General features: G+C 31.5%; 1 protein-coding gene across 1 annotated transcript; it reads right to left on the minus strand.

Annotated features, from left to right (window-relative positions):
- Window positions 1-15,193: 15,193 nt before the first annotated feature.
- Window positions 15,194-15,781, minus strand: LOC132316544 (glycine-rich RNA-binding protein 8-like). Its single transcript, XM_059815020.1, has 2 exons — window positions 15,611-15,781; window positions 15,194-15,361 (listed from the first exon to the last, which is right to left on the minus strand). The coding sequence occupies exons 1-2, from the start codon at window positions 15,779-15,781 to the stop codon at window positions 15,194-15,196; spliced, it is 339 nt and encodes a 112-aa protein (XP_059671003.1).
- Between the last annotated feature and the right edge of the window lie 2,857 nt (window positions 15,782-18,638).

Below are 18,638 nucleotides of genomic sequence, written 5' to 3' on the forward strand. Positions count from 1 at the left end.
TCTTTAATTGGAAAAACATAAACGAAAAACATAAAGTTGTGGTCTTTCCACTATAACTTCAATGAAACACACAGATTCAGACATAATTATAAGGAAATCAATTTAATTCAAACCAAAAGAAGAAAAAAAGTAAAACAAAGAACAAATCTTTAACTACAAGTAGAAATTACACAGTCTATTAACATCCAATTATCATGCAAAAGAAGCAATGCTTCATGCTGAATAAGTTAAAGAGATTTAGTGAAAAAGTTTTTGAGAAAACACCACTTTTTGTTTCAATATAAAAATCCAGATTCCTAATTTTAGAACCCTAATTACATTAAGGCAATATCAAAATGGAGCATAAGAGATTAAACTCCACAAATGGTGTCGTTTACATGAAAGTCTTTGATAAGCGCTGAATATTGCATATTCGAGCCATGAAACGTGCGTATGTTAAGACCGTAAGGGATACTTTTATCCGGTTTTATACTCATTTTAGTTTATTTACTTTTGTAGGTGATTTCCCGAAGAAGTTGATCAAATCATGATTTTTAAGCATGAAGTAATGTTTCTGAGGCATTTGGAGGTCTTTTGGACCTCCCGGGATGATGTAAAGTCAAACAGTCAAAACATGCAAAATTTGGAGAGGGTGCTCGAGCACCCTATTCATAGTGTTCGAGCACTATTTAGGGTGCTCAAGCACCCTAGCCGTGGTGCTCGAGTACCATGCTGAAAAATCCTAAAATTTAGCTAAGTGTTGAGCAAAATGTCGCTTCGAAAATTATTTAAAGAAATTTGGCTAAGTGTTAGAGAAGGTGCTCGAGCTCCCTTATGCTGAGACTTAAAAATTAATTACAGGATTATCTAAAATTAGTCATTTTGACCCCAGATGACTCCAGAAATCCTAAAGTCCATCCAGGAGGGAATAGAAGTCAGTTTTTTTCTATAAAAGAATGTGAAAGGTCATACGAAGGCTCTCTTGCAATATTTCAGATCTAGTGGTGGCTTTTAGGGTTTTTGAAATTTTCTCTGAAGAATTGAAGAGGAAGATCCTTAGAAGAAGAGTTGCAGTCCATGAAGATGATTTTCACACTAAGAAAGATGATATTCTCCATCTCCATGAGTAGCCAAATCCTCTCTTAGGGCATTGATGTAACTTAAATCCAATTACTATGGTTTTATTGTTCTTAAACTTTGGGATTTTTTAGTATTTATGTATAATTGGTTGCATGATGATGAGCAATTGACTTAGATCTTCTAAGCAATTGGGTTTTTAATAGAATAAAATTGATTTTTGATAAATTAATCTCTTGTCTTAGAGTTAACTTTTCCTAAATCAAATTCGAACTATTCTTATTGTTTGAGATTGGCGGCTAAGGGCTTCTCATGACAATAAGAATAGTGATCATGCAATGGTGCTTAAACTATTTTTTGTGAATGAATGTTTTTATAGTTTATGCTTAGGTAAGACTAATTATTTTACAAAATTAGTTTAAAGTAGGTAGGTAGATAATTCGTGCCAATTGAATATAGGTTATTCTTAACAAACATTCATGATTTATTTTCTTAAAAATTGAATTGAATTGAATGTTAATTCTTTTAATTCCGGGTTATACATAAATATTGGATCCCAATGTTAAGTCAATTTGCTATAGTATGAGGTTCGTGGTGAAATCAAACCCTAAGTACTTCTCCTTCTGATCTGAATCTCTTTACTTTGTTTATTTTCTGTTCATATTATTGAATTTCATCACAACAAAGACAACTTTTCCCTAAATTAAAATAGATATTAATTTTAGACTTGATAAATCACCATGGTCCCAAAGTAGCTCTATTTTGCAAATGATTCGTTCTATTGCGAGTGGTCTTTTATGATTGAAAAACACACACATCAGTCCTCCGCTTTGATCTTGACATTAAACCATTTATTGACAAGGTTCTTAGGTCATGAAAGCTTCACAAATAACATAAAGAACAACAATATCAAAAACTACAATGCATGCAAGTGAATTAGTAAAAAGGATCATTAAAATTTTGGCATTTGTTAAACAAACCTTGTTTTCCTTGGATTTTCCATTTATCACTGTTTCACATCTTCACATATAGATATCTCTTATTTACATGAGAATATATTACATCTATAACGAACCAAATCCTGCAGATCCATGTAATACCCCGATAATTTAAAGGATTTATTAATTGAGATTAATTACTTTTATTTTATTTTTAAATAATTTTTTAAATTTAATTGGGATTAATTTAATTTATTTTATTTTTAAATAATTTATTTTATTTAATTGAGTGCTTAGATTAATTATCTTATTTTAATTAGATTTTAATTTGTAATTATATTTGTTGAATTGATATGATGATTGTTCTGTGTGTGTGTGTTTGATTATTGATTAAATTATTGGTGTGTTAATTTTATTGGTATGGTGTGACTTGGTTGTAATTTCTTGTATTGTTTATGTGCTTCATGTAATTAGTTATTTTAATTTAATTATTTAATTTATTTAAATTAATTGGATTTAGACTTAAGGGAAGTTGGACAAAAGGATGTGGTCTTGGGCTTGTATGAAACATTGTTAGGTTAATTAATAAAGGCTTATGGTTATGTGATTATTTAAATGCTCATTTTTGTATAATTATAAATATATGTTTAATAAGTGTTAGGGAAGGATATATACATATATATATATATATATATATAGATATATATATATATATAGGTATATACGATTTAATTAACTATATATATATATATATTTAAAATATAATATATGTTTATATTATTTAAAGATAATAATTATTTATTTTACTTGTAGTCATAGTAGGAATAGGATTTAGATTTTAATGTGTATAAATATACATATAAGGGTTTAGGGTTAAAAGTTTACACGTTAGAAAAATAAGAGAGACAGAGTGAGAAGAAGAAGAGAAGGCTGACAAAGAGGAGGCCGGATCGGAAAAAAAAAATGCCGGAATTGGAAGAGACAATCAAAACTTGAAGCGTCGGTTTCGTTTCAAAACCTTCAGGTGAGTTCTTCTCAAAATTTTCTCTTAGAACTAATAAGGATTTCATCTTGTGTATCAATGTATAGATTAATTTTATTTGCTTAAAAATCATGGTTAGTTCGGAATAATTAAAAGCATATATTATTATTTGATTTTTTTGAATTATTGGATTTTAAATGATATATATAGGTGTTGTATATATATTTGAAAATCAACATATAAGTTGATCTGTGACCCAAGATGGGTAATTAGAGTTTTTAGAATTTCTAGAATTTTTCTGGAATTTTCTGGGATTTTTATGGAATTTTCTGGATTGGGTTTTTATTTTTCAAATAATTATTTTATAATTTTTCTGGGTATAATTATATATATAAATTGTTATATATATAAACTGGTGGCTTCTGTGCAATTGGCGTATCAAGATACGGGTTTAATTCAATACGGCGCGACACATGATATTACGGTGCGCGCGGATCATGAAGGGCTGAGATGATTTGATGAAGAGGCGGAGGATCTGATGCAATGTGGCACATGATAATGTGGTGCACACGCTGATTTAGGCCGTGGGTGGAGTTGATGGATGGTGGATTGATTAGGTGTGGCGCGGCACATGACAGTATGGTGCGCGTGTGAATTTAAACCATGGATTAGGTGTAGTCAACTTAGAAATAATCTGGTGCGGCGCGAACCATCAGAGTTGATGCAGCAGTGAATCAGAGTGCGCCACGTGTCATCTTTAATATGGTGCGGTTGCGCTCACAGTAGCGATTGAGCTTAACCTATTATTTTGCCTGTTTTGTTACTCAAAATTTAAACAGTCATAACTCAGTCATTTTAAATCAAAATTGGGTCATTCTTGAGCTCAAATTTAAGGATTTTTCATCATTTTCTAATGGTATCAATTTCATTATCAGATTCCTATCATACTAGGAGATATTTATATTTTAGTAAGACAGTGTCGAAAAATTATTTAAACCGAGATGGAGTATTTATGGAAAATCATTTATGACGATCTTTAGTAGCATTTTAATTTGCATAAATATAATTAAATTAATATATTGGTGATCAAAGGAGGTATATATATATATATACACACACACACACATATGTATTTATTTATATATATTTATATCTGGTTTAATTAATTTATGAGTTGTATGGATGGACGTCTATATATATATAATTATTTATATATATATATATATATATATATATATATATATATATATATGTATATATGATTTTAAATAATCAAGGATTATTAAGGAAGGTGTTATACACACACACATATATATTAAATAATATATGTGTATATGTATATATTATTTAAGATGATTAATATTATTAGTTTTATTTGGTATATTTGGATAGGTTGGTTATTAAATTAATTATATGCATATGATATGCATGGAATGCTTAGGTATGAGTTGTTTTGTTGATAAGTTAATTTGTCGATGTAAGAATTGTTTGGTTGATAAATTAACTTTTAAGGTTTGGTACGTGGTTGAATTGTAGGCATGAATGAGCTGCCAAAGGCGTAAATATATTGCCTAAGATTTGTATGAATAAAATACATATATAAGAAGTATGGATGAGTTGTTAGTTTAAAAGTATAAATATATATATACTTGTGAAAGCATGGTTGAATTGCCAATGTATAGATAAATATACTTGTGGAGGTATGGTTGAATTGCCAATGTATAAATAAATATACTTAAAGTAGGCATAGTTGAATTGCCAATATATAAATATATATATTTATAATGGCATAGTTGATTTGTCAAAGCGTAATTAAATTGTTACGTGTTAGATGATTAAAATTTCATCTAAGGTTTGTGTATGTATAGGTTGGATTAGGATTATATATTCTTAAATTAGAATATTCTAATAATTACAGATTAGTGTATTATTTTATGTATTTTAATAAAATAATATTGGTGGAGATATGGATGATTTGTCAAAGCCTAAATATTGGCTGTGTGATTTAAATAATTAAATCATTATTGGGTTTTGGTTTAAATATAATATTCATTTAATTATATTCTATTGTTTAAATGATTAATTAATTATCTAAGATATGATTGAGGTTAATGAATTTTCTTTAAAAGAAATGGTGGATTGGTTTAGGTATAATTATTATTTAATTATTGTAATGGTTTTGGAATTTATGTACCTAGTAATAGATGTGACTATTGTATTATATATAATTATTTATATATATGTGTATCATTGTATATTAAAGATAAAAGACTTTATTAGGATTGACTTTGGTCAGAGATGATCTTTTTATTGGTTTTCAGAGGCCTGGTAGAGAGAGCTTGCTCGTCGGTCTAACTTACGATTTATTTTTCAGGTTATTAAAAGGTCTAAGTCTAAGGTTGAGGATCCGCAGTTGGAGAACTTATCCATTCTTTCTATTTTATTTTAAAGTAGGATATTATTACTTCAGTATTTATTGATGAATTTCTGGATAGTGGATTTTGGTTAAGGGGTCATTGAGTTACGGGAGTCCCGGGTTGTAGTCATTGGAGAGTTATTAATGAAAATTATTATTTATTAGTTTTCTGCAGCGTATTATTTATTCTTTATTTCATTTTGTAATCTGTGCTTATTTAAAATACTTTAATTGTTTTGATATCCCTTAATTTTGTGCGCGGATTTTATAAACCCGTGTTTCGAAATTAGGGGGTATCACAATCTGAGCCGCTAATGGATGGTGTTACTCAACCGGGTCCTTATCCGAACTCGACAACACAATAAGGATAAAATGGTCATTCTAAGTCAAGTGAGAGGAGTGGGTTAACTTTAAATGAGTCAAATGGATCCATTTAAGTCATTATATTAATTTAAATACATTCCATAGAATTTTAGATACAAGAACATTGCTTTCCCACAATATGCATCTTCGGTTTAGGGGATTTCTGAAATATTCCTTACTAAAATGGTCATAACTTTCTCCATGGTTGGAATTTTAGAATGGAGTTGGTACCATTGGAAATATGACTCAAAATCCTTGAAATTGGACTCAAATTTGACCCAATTTGGAGTTAAAATGAAGAAGATATGACTGTTTGAGTTAGTGTGTCAAAGTTATCTTGCATAAAAGGAAGTAGGGGGTTTATGAAGGATCAACCAACTGATGATGAGGATCAGCCAGCTGAAAATGGACTTTTAGTTGGCTGATGGTGAGGATCAGCCAGCTGAAACACAATTCCAGCAAGCATACCTTCTGTTCGAGCCAAAATTATAGGCTTATATTACCAGCCGATCGAAACACCCTGTGAGCTGAAAAATAGGCCATTTTAAAGGTGCAATAGCCATGGACTCCACCTATATTAGTCACATGGTTCCGAAATGATCTGAAACTTACATAAAATATGAAATACACTAAAGAAACATCATCTACACATGAGACCATGACAATTTGATTCAGTTGTGCATATAGAATTTTTCCAATCCATTCATAAATCTGCATCTCATACATTTCATATACAAAAATAATGATAAGATCATTAATATATATCCAAGATGACTTTTGTATATCAAAATAATAGGATTACAATAATGAGACCACTATAACCTCAACCACAAATTTGTACATCAAAAGATTAAAATAAACATCTTCATGGGATGGTCTTTCTCCTATATTTGTCTTAACAAAATAGATGAAGTAAAAAAGAGGTCGCTACATCCATATCTATGCTTGTGTGTGTATGTATCGCCCACGCCCGGGGGGGGGGGGGGGTGCTTCCTCCACTACTTGTTTCCCTTTCCTTGAAATGTTAAAATAAGAGATGAGCACAACGGCTCAGTAAATACCTAAAATACAAACTTTGGACCAGGATCGGCCTTGAGACTCCCAAAATTTTTAGAGGCTCTAGGCGAACTTTTAAATATAAGGCCCTTTATACATAAGATTTCGCACTAACAAAAAATTTATAAGAGTGCGAAATTTTCATTAAAACGAGACGATAAACACAAAATATATTAATGTTGAAAATACACAAAACAAAACCCGATCTTGGTACTTTATAAAGAGCATGATCCAGCATACATCAAGAAATTAAAAGAAATATTCAATACAACTTAGTCACAAAAATCAAAATTCAATTTCAAATCAAATAAATGTGATCGTTTTGCATTTTGAGTTGCAAAATTGTCAATTAAATTGTTCCAATTAAGTTTCTCCAACATATTGTCGATCGTAGATAAGATTTGATCAACTTTAACTTTGAAAAGCTTCTCTCAGCAAATGTAATTGTAACTGGGATGGTCAATAATACTCTATATGCAATCCAAACATTTGAAAAACAAAAACCTAGCTTTTTTATAACATCCAATACTTCAATTGCCTTTTTGTTCCTTTTGGTAAAACTTCTCTTAAAACTTGTAACTCTGAAAATAATTATGTCCCATCAATATCAGAAATCATGTCATGTTTTAGGAAAATTACGAGGTTATTTTGGAGAATGTGACACTTGATTGTACCTATGAATTACAATTTTGGTTGTTTAGAGGCTTAACAGAGCCTGTCATCCATGCACATGAGCCCAAGAATAATATAATAATAAAATAAACAATTTTTATAAGTGTAAATATATAAAGTTCTTTTTTTATTTTTTATTTTTTATCGGAGGGTACAAACAAATTATTGTTCCTATAAAATTGTTGTATTATATATATATATATATATATATATATATATATATTATAAGTACGTGTGTTTATTGCCAATTTTTTTTTTTTAAAGTTAGTTATTGCCATAAATTTACATGATATATAAGTGTGTAAAGTCTTTTAATTATGAAAATTATTGTCACATATACATACTATTATATTTGCATTGTAATCCGAAATTTGAGGCCCTTCCAAATTGGAGGCCTAACGCCTTGCCCCAGGGCTGGCCCTGCTTTGGACTCCTGTGAGCCAAACACCCGAAGAAAAGGGTAAAAATAATTCGGGATCATGTTTTGGGGAAATATAAAACACATTTAATACATAAGTTTTCCAAACAAAAACTCAAATAAGACAAGATAATCAATATCAATGAAAATGAGTCATGTAATGCCATGTAATCCTGACTCCAACCCAACTCACAATACTCACACCAAAAATCGCTAATCAACTTTATTGAGATGAAATTGACTAATTATCCTTGGCATCAAAACCGACGACTATTTGGAGCCTAGTTAGTTTAATTATACGCCTCTAAAACCAGCACGTGCTCCCTCTAGGTTGAATTAGCGTTTTAGTGGTTTTAGTAGTATTATCTGACCCCCGGCTCGACCAATTAAATTGTTAGCGTAGTAGGTTCATGGTTAATGGGAGTTGTATTTATGATTTATGATGTGAATCGGATTATTAATCATAAAAGGATAATTTGCTGAGATTTATATTATTACTTGTGTTGTAAATGGTAATAACCATCATGTGAATACAATGGAGGATTAAGGTATTAACCATACTGGATTAATGTGGACTATGAGAGGTTATGCAATTTAATTGAGACGTAAATTAATTACTTGTTTACAAAGCTAATTACATGCTACTTAAAATTGTTGTTTATATTGCTTAATTAAATGCAGTAGATACCTGTTTGATCATTATCATGTGTATTTTTGGATCATTTGATGTATTTATATGTTTGCATCATTTATTGGATTATGTGGGAACCATTGTCAGGATATGGTTTCGGATTAATGCACCATTGTCAGGATATGAGGGCATATTATAGATGGATTGGCTAATAAATTAAGTTGCATTTCTTCGTGCCAGGTCACGAAACCATGTGGATGACATGCCATCGAAAGATTATGGCGAATAGTTTACTTTATTGTATTTGAATAGAATATGGATTTATATATATATATGTATGTGCCATGATATGAGCTTGAGTTCTTAGGATCGATGGTTAGGAAGGCTATATTGCCCTATATGCATGACTGGATATAGAGGATGTGTGTGTACCTTGGTAAATGACGATGTTCATGACTACCGACGGGTTTTGCATGATACCTAGTATTAAGATGAACCTGTCCTATAGTCCAGTGAGAGTTTTTAGTGTGTGTGTGTGTGTGTGTGTGTGTGTGTGTGTGTATAGACTATGTAGATATTGTATGAATTGGCTAAGATGTATTCGTTTCTTAGGTCTCTGTTAGATGTAACAGAAAGAACTTGTTTGTGGGTTTGACCTACTATTTATTTTTCAGGTCTATTTTAGTACCAGATGTAGATTTTGTTCGTACAGAGCAGAGACTAGTCATCATCATTCTTCCAGATTATCTACATTGGATTTTACTTTACATTTCAGTATTCAGATGTAGATAGTTGTTACTATTCTTTATTTCAGTTTGGGGATTTTCTAGGGGTCCACATAGCGTGGATGAGTTGTATATTGGACGATTATTGGTATCAGAGGAGTTCATTATTTAATGAAAGTTATTTTGAGGATTTAATTATTATTTTAGTTTTCATTTCCGCATTTTATTTATTCTTTTTGTATTCTATGTTCGTTTATTGCCAGTTTATTTTTTATATCTCTGGGTATTTGGGCGTGGGCCTGGCAATCCGTATTCGAAAATTTGGTGGTATCACAGTTTTGCCTTTTGACATCTTAAAAAAATGAAAACTAGTTGCCATTTTCTTTATAATTCCCATATAAGTGAAACTGTGGTTTCTTGATTTGGTTTTCTATTGTGCCAAATACTATAACGGAGCTACTGTGCCACTTGAAAAAGAAAAAGAAAAAGAAAAAAGGGTAATATAAATGTCTAAAATGTCCTCCCTCCGTCCCAAAATAAGTGTCATACTTTCCTCTTTTATCTGTTCCAAAATAATAGTCCACTTTCCTTTTTCAAATAATATATTTCACATCTTTTCATATATGTCCTTTGAATTTAAAATTTAAAACTTGAATATTCAAAACTTAAAAGGGCAAGTTAGTAATTTTTAGGCATACAATGCATATCCCATATGTTCCCTTATAAATTACTACTTTCCATAAGCGACACTTAAATTGGGACGGAGGGAGTATCACACTAAACACAACTCTCCCTCACCAAACAAAAGTTTAGCCTAAGGAGGCAGCCCTAGAAAATACATTTCTTTCTCAACCATGTGCTCTCTCTCAAACTGAACAAGGAGAAGTCTGCAACCATCTCTGTCCACAAGAAGGAAGTCACCGATGATTAACTTTGAGAGGTACAATCTTTCAACTTATTTTTTTTGGACAAGAAGTTTTCATCTTGTTTTTGCTCCGATTAAAGCTTTATTATTGTTTTTTTTAACAATTATGACATATTTTCTTTTAGAACTTAACATATCTGAATAGATCCGAGCCAGATCTTAACATATCTTAATAGATCTAAGCTTTTTTTTTGGTAATATTTTGTTTCAATATACATATTTTTTTAGTTTTCCTTTTTCAAAAATTCAAGTGTTTTGCTTTTGACAGAAATGATAGTACAACTTTTCAAAATTTACCATTTTCACATAAATACCATAACGTTACCGAACAGGCGTTTAAAAATAGAAAATTATTTTAAGAGAACTATAAAATTCAGTTTATTAAAATAGATTTTTTTATAACTGAGTTTTCAGAAAACAGTTTTTAGAAACTGAACTAAGAACTTTTGTACAATTTTATAATTTTTAGTTTTCTGAAAACAGTTTTTCAATTGAAAAATCAAGCAAACCCTTATTTTCACATTTTTAAAGATAGGACTAAAAATATTTATATTGGAATTTAAAGGGACTACAAGTAATTTCTTTTGAAAACCACCTTTAATTAACATAGACAGATGACTATAAATGGGAATTTTAAAATTTTGTGAGATCCACTATTTTTCAATACACAATCACCATTAATAATTATAAATAATTACCATTAATATAGTTTAAAAAAATATGGGGGGTCATTTTAAATTTTCCTATAGCCTAGTTATACTTCCTATAGATTGGTGGGTGAGAGTTTCTTGCCAAGGTGAAAAAATAAAAATTTTGCTATACAAAATTACCATTTATAATTATAATTAATTAGCATTAATTAAAAGTGAGGCGATATTCGAACTCCATTTTTGTACAATTACACTCTACTTTTCTTTTTTCTTTAAAGAAAATGACAAAAAGGTCCTTAAGCTCATTAATGATTCCTTCCTTATTTTATAATACCACATCTATCCTTTTCACTATAAACTTTTTCTTCTTACCTTATTTACTTTTTTTTTTCTTCCAAAAGGTAAACCTTATTTACTTTCTTTACAATACATACATATATATATATATATATATATATATATATATATATATATTATTCTTTTCACAAAATCCATATTCTTTTAATTTTATTATCGATAGAGTTGAAACTTTGTTTATCAACAAATACATGATAAACTTAAATATTCAAATAAATTCTAAATTAGTTCTTAAAAATGACATTCAAAAAAAAAAAAAACCTAAACTCAAAGCATAAAATATAAAGAAAGTAAATTTAAAATTACCATTCCCATCACCATCCAAAATAATTTTTAAAAATCACATAAGGGAAAAAAAAAATCCAAACATAAAATCTAAGCATAAAACATAAAAGAAACAAATTACCATTCCCATCACCATCCAAAATAATTTTTAAAAATCACACAAGGGGAAAAAAAATCCAAATATAAAATCAAAGCATATAACATAAAATAAAAATAAAATAAACAAATTACCATTCCCATCGCTACTATTATCTTCAAAAGAGTTTAGTAGTTCATAAAGTTTTAATAGTTATTCAATAATTTTTATGCTAACAAGATTAATTACATCGTTAAACTCTGTTATTTTTTCATTTGTGAAGTTTTTCATTATTACTTACAAAGATCAATATCAAAGAGAGAAGAAAAAGTTAATACAAAATAGATAAAGAGTTTAAAAATGCAAGAAGCAAAAGAAAAAGAGGGAATAACAAAAAAAATGTAGCATACTATACTGCGTTTGGTATGCAGAAATGGAATGCAATGCAATGCCCATTCCAACTATTCTTTTGTTTGGTTTGCAATTTAAAGTGGGAATAGTCATTCTATTTGAATGAAAATCCATTCCACAACTAAACCTATAGAATAGGTCATTCCATTTCCAAGTAATTTTTTTTTAAAAAATCAACTTCCCAAAAAACCCTCATATTCTAAGTCCAAAAACCACCACTACCTTCCATCACAACCACCTCTGCCTTTCACTACCACCACTTGTGATACCCCGGATTTCCGGATGCGGGTTAGCCAGGCCCACACTCGAATACCCGATGATATAAAAAATAAATCGGTAATAATCAAACACAGAGTACAAAATAGATAAATAAGAATAAATAAATTTCTGAAAGAAGACTAAAATGATAATCCATTAATTGAAACCTCATAATAAAATTTCATTAAATAATAAATTATTCTGATACAATTAATCCTATAATAATACAACTTGGGAATCCATACTGTGTGGACCCCTAAAAATCTCAAATCAATAATCAATAGTAAACAACTGTCTACAACTAGATATTGAATCATAAAGGAAACTCCTATATAGATAATATAGATAATCCGGAAGAATGAAGTAGATGATCCCTGCTCAGCACGAACAATCCCTACTCCTGACGAACACCTGAAAAATAATGGTGGGTCAGGCCCACAAACAAGTTTTACTCTACTACAGTCCAAGTAGAGATCCGATACACGTATACATCTTAATCAATCCAACAATAACTAATATAGTCCGTATATATATACACACACTATAGGACGCTCACTAGACAATAGGTTTGCCTCAACCTGAATAAAAGGCAACATGCAAATTGCACATAAAGTGGGCATGAGTACTTAGACTTACTAGGGCACATAGATGTCTACTATATCTAGCTATCCATCATAGGCAATATACGTACCCTAACCATGATCCCGAGACTCAAGTTCATATCATGGCACATAACTAAATATATATAAACACAGTAACCATCCTCTAAAGTAATCCTCTATAATTAATCCTCTACAAGTCATTCAACTTGTTCAGTTGATCTAACTTAAATATAAGGAGGACTTAACATTTTAGTTAATCCATTCCCTTATACAAAATTAGGTAGGACTTAACTTCTTTGGTTAATCCGTCCTTAGAATGCCACCGTCCCATACCGGTGCATTATATCCATACAATCTAATTATTGATGAAAGAAATAAAACAATACATCAATAATTTCCAGAATCAAGCATAATAAAAATCAGATAATAACATGATCATATTATACTATCAACGCATGATTAAAATCATATAATATCCATATTGATTGCTAAGGTAAATTTAAGCAATTAAATCCTCCATTATCAACATGCAAATTCAATTAGAATTTCATACTGATTAAATCTTTAGCATAATAAAATCAGAAATAACACATGATTACATTATACTTCCAACATAAGATTAACATCATTCAATATCCATTTACATTGCTAAAGTAATATTAAGCAAAATAAATCATCCATTAACAATATGCTAATTTAATTAAAATTCCATATTGTTCAAGATATTAGCATAAGAATATAAGTTATACTTTTAGGGATTTTAACAAGTCCATTATAATTATTTAAAACCCCCATGATCATCTAAAACAACACTGGAACCCCAAAATTCAACAACAGTATCAAAGACAGCCATCCCATAGAAGTCCCAGCATGAGAGCATGCTCCCAAAACAAGGGAGCAGGCTCTGTCCTCTTGGGAGCAAGCTCTCTCCAAGAGGAAGCATGCTCTCAACCAGAGAGAGCATGCTCTCAGCCTGAGGGAGCCGGCTCCCTTCTTTATGGAGTCGGCTCTCTCCTTGAGAGCCATCACAAAATCAATAGGGAGCCAGCTCTTACCCCTTGGGAGCCAGCTCTCAACCTACTTTGCATTTTCTTTCTCATCTCCGGTAAGTTATAACCCATCTGTTCTCCATTGATAATGGTCCTAAGAGTCCGAACTATGTCCCAAATCATTCCAGATAATTTTATACAATAAATATGCATCTTAAACACAAATTAAAACAAATTTTCATTCAAGAAAATTCAAGATTAAACAACTATGAATATAAACACATCAACTCTGTTTTAATTTAATTTAAGCATACATACAAGTTCTATTTAATTTCTGATTAACCCTGGAATTAACCTAGGCATGTATAGAATACGAAATCAAAAAGAAAGAGATAGAAGAAGAACTTGCCTTTTAAGGTTTCAGTTTGAAACTTTTAACCGTCTTTTTCCTAGGTTTTCTGGCGACCTTAGTTGCCGTTGAACCTCTTCTGCCGCTCTTGGTTTAACCCACAAGCCAGCCCCTCTTCCTCCTCCTCCTTGGTTCAGCCCTCTTGGTTGAACTCTACCTTTCTTCCTCTCAGTTTCTCCTCTAAAACTCTCTGATAATATATACGTAATATCCCAGCCCCTCTACACACATATAATAGTATATATATAGGATACACAAAACCTTAATCCTAGTCATACCCTAAGCCTGCATATAAGGAAAATAAATAACAAAATAAAATAAAATAAATAATACACACACACATATATATAAGCTACAACACTAACGTGATTTATACACATGTATATAATACAAGCTACATATATATATATTTAATGACTATTAAAATATTATCATTAATATTAATTATTTAACAATAATGATAATACTAATAAATTATCCTCCTATACATATATACCCATATATATATGTACAACCATCCATGGGTAATATCTGTACCCATTATACCTCATATCCACATAGTCCATTTGACCCAGTTGTTTGGTCCATTACTACTATCCATCTCCATACACCTTAAAATATAAAATAAAATAAAACAATTAAAATCATTCAATTCTAACACAAAATTACAATTAAGCAATACATCATCTAAGCAAGTAAAATCATACAAACAAATTATACCTTATCAAAGCAAGCAAGTTAATTACTAAATTAATTAAGACAAAACATTTAAGCGCACAATTAATTTAAACAATTAAACAATTAGCCAAGTAATCAATTAATTAATTAAAAATGCAATTAAAACAAACAAATTAATACCATGACTATCCTTTTAAAATTAGGCGTATTACACCATCACTGACTTCCACCACTACCACCGCTATCAACTTTGACCACCGCCCATTGCTTTTCACCACTACCACCGCCATCGTCTTTCACCACAACCACCACCTTCCACCACCACCTTCACCACCACTACTTCCACCACCGACACTGCCACCACCTTCCACTACCACCACTACCACCGCCTCCGCTTTCCATCGCCACTGTCTTCCATCGCCACCACCACCGTCTTCCACCACTATCACTGTCATTGCCTTCCACTACGACACCTTCTTTCACCACTACCACCACTGCCGCCACCGTATTTCACCACCACCACCACCACCGCCTTTCACCACCGCCATCGCCTTCCACCACCACCACTGTCTTTCACCACTGCCACTGCCTTTCACCACCGCCACTACCTTCCATCACCACCACTACCTTCCATCACCACCACCGTCTTACATAACTGCCACCGCCTTTCACCACCTTCACTGCCTTTCACCACCATCACCGTCTTCCACCACCTTCCACCACCACCTCCGTTGCTTTCCACCGCCTTTGTCACCCCTTCCACCACCACCACCGCCTTCCACCACCACCTCCGCTGCCTTCAACCGCCACCACCTTCCACCACCGCCACCCTTTTTACCACCGCCACCTCTATTGCCTTCCACCACCATCACAGTCATCTCCATTAACTTTCACCATCGTCACTTACACCACTGTTTCCTTCCACCATCACCACCACACTACTGTCACCGTCTTCCACCAACACCATTGCCATTTTCCACCACCGTCGACGTTGCCGCCTTCCAACACCACCACCTACACCACTACCACTTTCCACCTCCACCCCCATCCACCACCGCCACTGCCACCATTTATTTTAAAAAAAATTAGAGAAGAATGTTAATTTTTTAATTTAATTTATTTGTCACTAAGAGGGATATTTTGGAGAACTCAATTTGAAATTTATTCCATTCTAAATTTTAAATTGGTCAAACAAACACTAGAATGGTTATTATCATTCCATTCAATTCCCACTTGCATTCCATTCAATTCCTGCACACGAAATGCAAAACCGTGATTGGGAAAGAGGGGAGAAAAAAATATCTTACCATAACTGAAAAGGGTTATTGTGATATTTGAGAAAAATAAGTATTAATTTTTAAAATTAAGGTTAGATGTATCATTTGCTTTAAGATTCGAGTATAATTGTATAAAAGTAGATTGCGAATATCGTCTCCCTAATAAAAATATGACAAAAAATTTGGAGGGTCCCATCTTTTTCTAATTCTAAGATATTATTTCCATGCCACATGATAAGCATAATAGTTTTTCACTCTAAACATTTCCAAGTCTGAAAGTTCATAATTCAATTTATATTTTTGAACTTAGATATTTGAAAAAAAAAAAAAAAAAGTTACAACTAAACGCACACTGAGTCATTGTTCACTTATAAAATTAAAGAGCCCATTGGGTTAGTGGATTTCTGTAAATACTATTGGTTAAAACTCTTTGATGCTGGTGAAAATTTTCCTCTCTGCCATTCTATTGATTCGCTCATGAAATTTTTTACACTGTTTTACTTTCATGATATTTTTCATACTTAGGTGTTTGTGTGCATAGCTGCATTGTTGAATTTAATTGGTTCAATTACTGGTTGGTAGGTATCTTTGATAGCCACAAGCTTAGACGTCCTTTTACAACTATGATTAACAAGGTAAAGGCCTTTAATTATGATATATGCTTATTTTTGTATACTCAATGTTTTTTTTTCATCTTTGATAGATATTATTAATTATTCCTTATTTTATTAGTCATGTAACTATAGTGGGAATTGAAAACATACAATAAAATAAGTTAAAATCTTTTTTGGCAATTTTTTTGCTTCGTATTTTTTGAAAAAAAGGCAAAATCGGAAGCATCAAATTTGTGTTTCCCATTGCTTCTACGATGTAGCAAAAACACTGTAGTCATCAAAAAATAATAATAATAAATGACCTTTTTAACTAGTCATTTTATTTATCAAACTTGTAACAATTTTTCACCAAAAATTTCTTGATGTTTTTGCTTCAAAAAATTCATGAAACAAATATAATGTTACCAAAGATGTTTTTGATTACATTGAACACACTTCGAAATAGAAACGTTTTATTTTGGGTCAAAACAAAAACACATAATATTTGTGATTTCCAAATAGGGCCAATATATACAATTTTTGTTGTTTTTGTTTATTTGTTCTTATTATTATTAGTATTATTATTGTTGGCCTAAGGATTTTTATCTAAAGGTTTTGATGATTACAAACCATTAATGATGTTTATGTACTAATATTTTCATTGAGTTATATATAGTTCATATCCTATATGATGAGCTAGATGAGCAATTTCAAGCATTCAAGTACTCAAGCTATGAACTCAATGAAGCCTCAAAGATTGCAAGAAATCAAAGAAAGACTCAAACTTCAAAGATCAATCAAACAATTTCAAGGAAGAAAGCAAGTCCTCATCAAGCTCAAGAGATCATGGTCAGGGAATGGAGAAAAGGGTAGATAGGATGGTGAGAGCTTTAGATTTAAATGTTAAAGCATATTTGAATATCTTCTGAAGCTCAAGTTTTTAGGTTCATGCATATTTTCTCTAAAAATCAGTTTTTAGAAGGCCTAAAATCTTTCCATGAACTTTACTTATGCATGCTCTCATAATAGGAAGTGCACAGAACAAAATGTGTTTCATTCTTAGTCTTACACAAGGATTGGAGCCGCCTCCCAAATATAGGAGCCTGCTCTTTGCACTCCAGTAGCCAAATTGTGTGTCGTAGAATGCATTTTGTGAATTGGAGCCGCCTCCCAGTTATTGGAGCCGCCTCCCATTTATTGGAGCCTCCTCCAATTTTTTGTAGAGCCGGCTCTTCTAGATTATTTGAATCTTCAACGGCACTTTTCTGCATTTAAGACTTCCAACTACTTCTAACAGACATATTAAGCCTCGGTTGTCTATATAAAGAAGGCTCATTTTACTGAAGTGATACACCACTGGATAATTCATTCAAGAGAGCATTCAAGAGCATTCAATAAGTCATTTTATTTCTTCTCTGAGCTTTCACTTTCAACCATCACGATATTTCTCTCATTCTAGAACTTGAGCTTCATTAATATTCTGATATTCTCTAGTTGTGAGCTTGCACTTGTATATCTATTAAGAGAGATTCTTGTATTTCATTTACAAACTTTGCTACAATCTTGTAAGGGTTGGTGTGACCCAAAAGAAGCCTAGGAGAAGGGTGTTCTCCTAGCAAGGAAAAGGAGCAAGGTCTTGCTTCAAATTTGAAGGTTTGCTCTCCACCATTAAGGAGAAGCTCTAGTGAATTTGGGAAGTCTCAAGGGGGATCTTGAGCCGAGGAGTAGGAGTTTCCGAACCTCGCTAAATCACCGAGTTCATTGTTTGCATCTTCCTATCTCTATCTCTTTTACTTGTGCTTTATATTGCTTGAATTTATCAATTAATCATTGCATAATAGTTGTTGTAAAACAAGTTTCATAAATTGCAA

This window comes from Cornus florida, unplaced genomic scaffold (genome assembly GCF_030987335.1).
Source record: "Cornus florida cultivar Cherokee Brave unplaced genomic scaffold, ASM3098733v1 CherokeeBrave_3.0.0_Hap2_Chr07, whole genome shotgun sequence".
Lineage (NCBI taxonomy): Eukaryota > Viridiplantae > Streptophyta > Magnoliopsida > Cornales > Cornaceae > Cornus > Cornus florida.

Bases quoted from the DNA above. Each gene is read 5' to 3' on its own strand.
- LOC132316544 (XM_059815020.1), bottom strand. From the start codon at position 15,781: ATGGAGATGACTGTGATGGTGGTGGAAGGCAATAGAGGTGGCGGTGGT. The intron at 15,362-15,610 runs GTGGTGGAAGAC...AAGGTGTCGTAG, and splicing joins AACGGAGGTGGTGGTGGAAG to TGGAAGGCAATGACAGTGAT.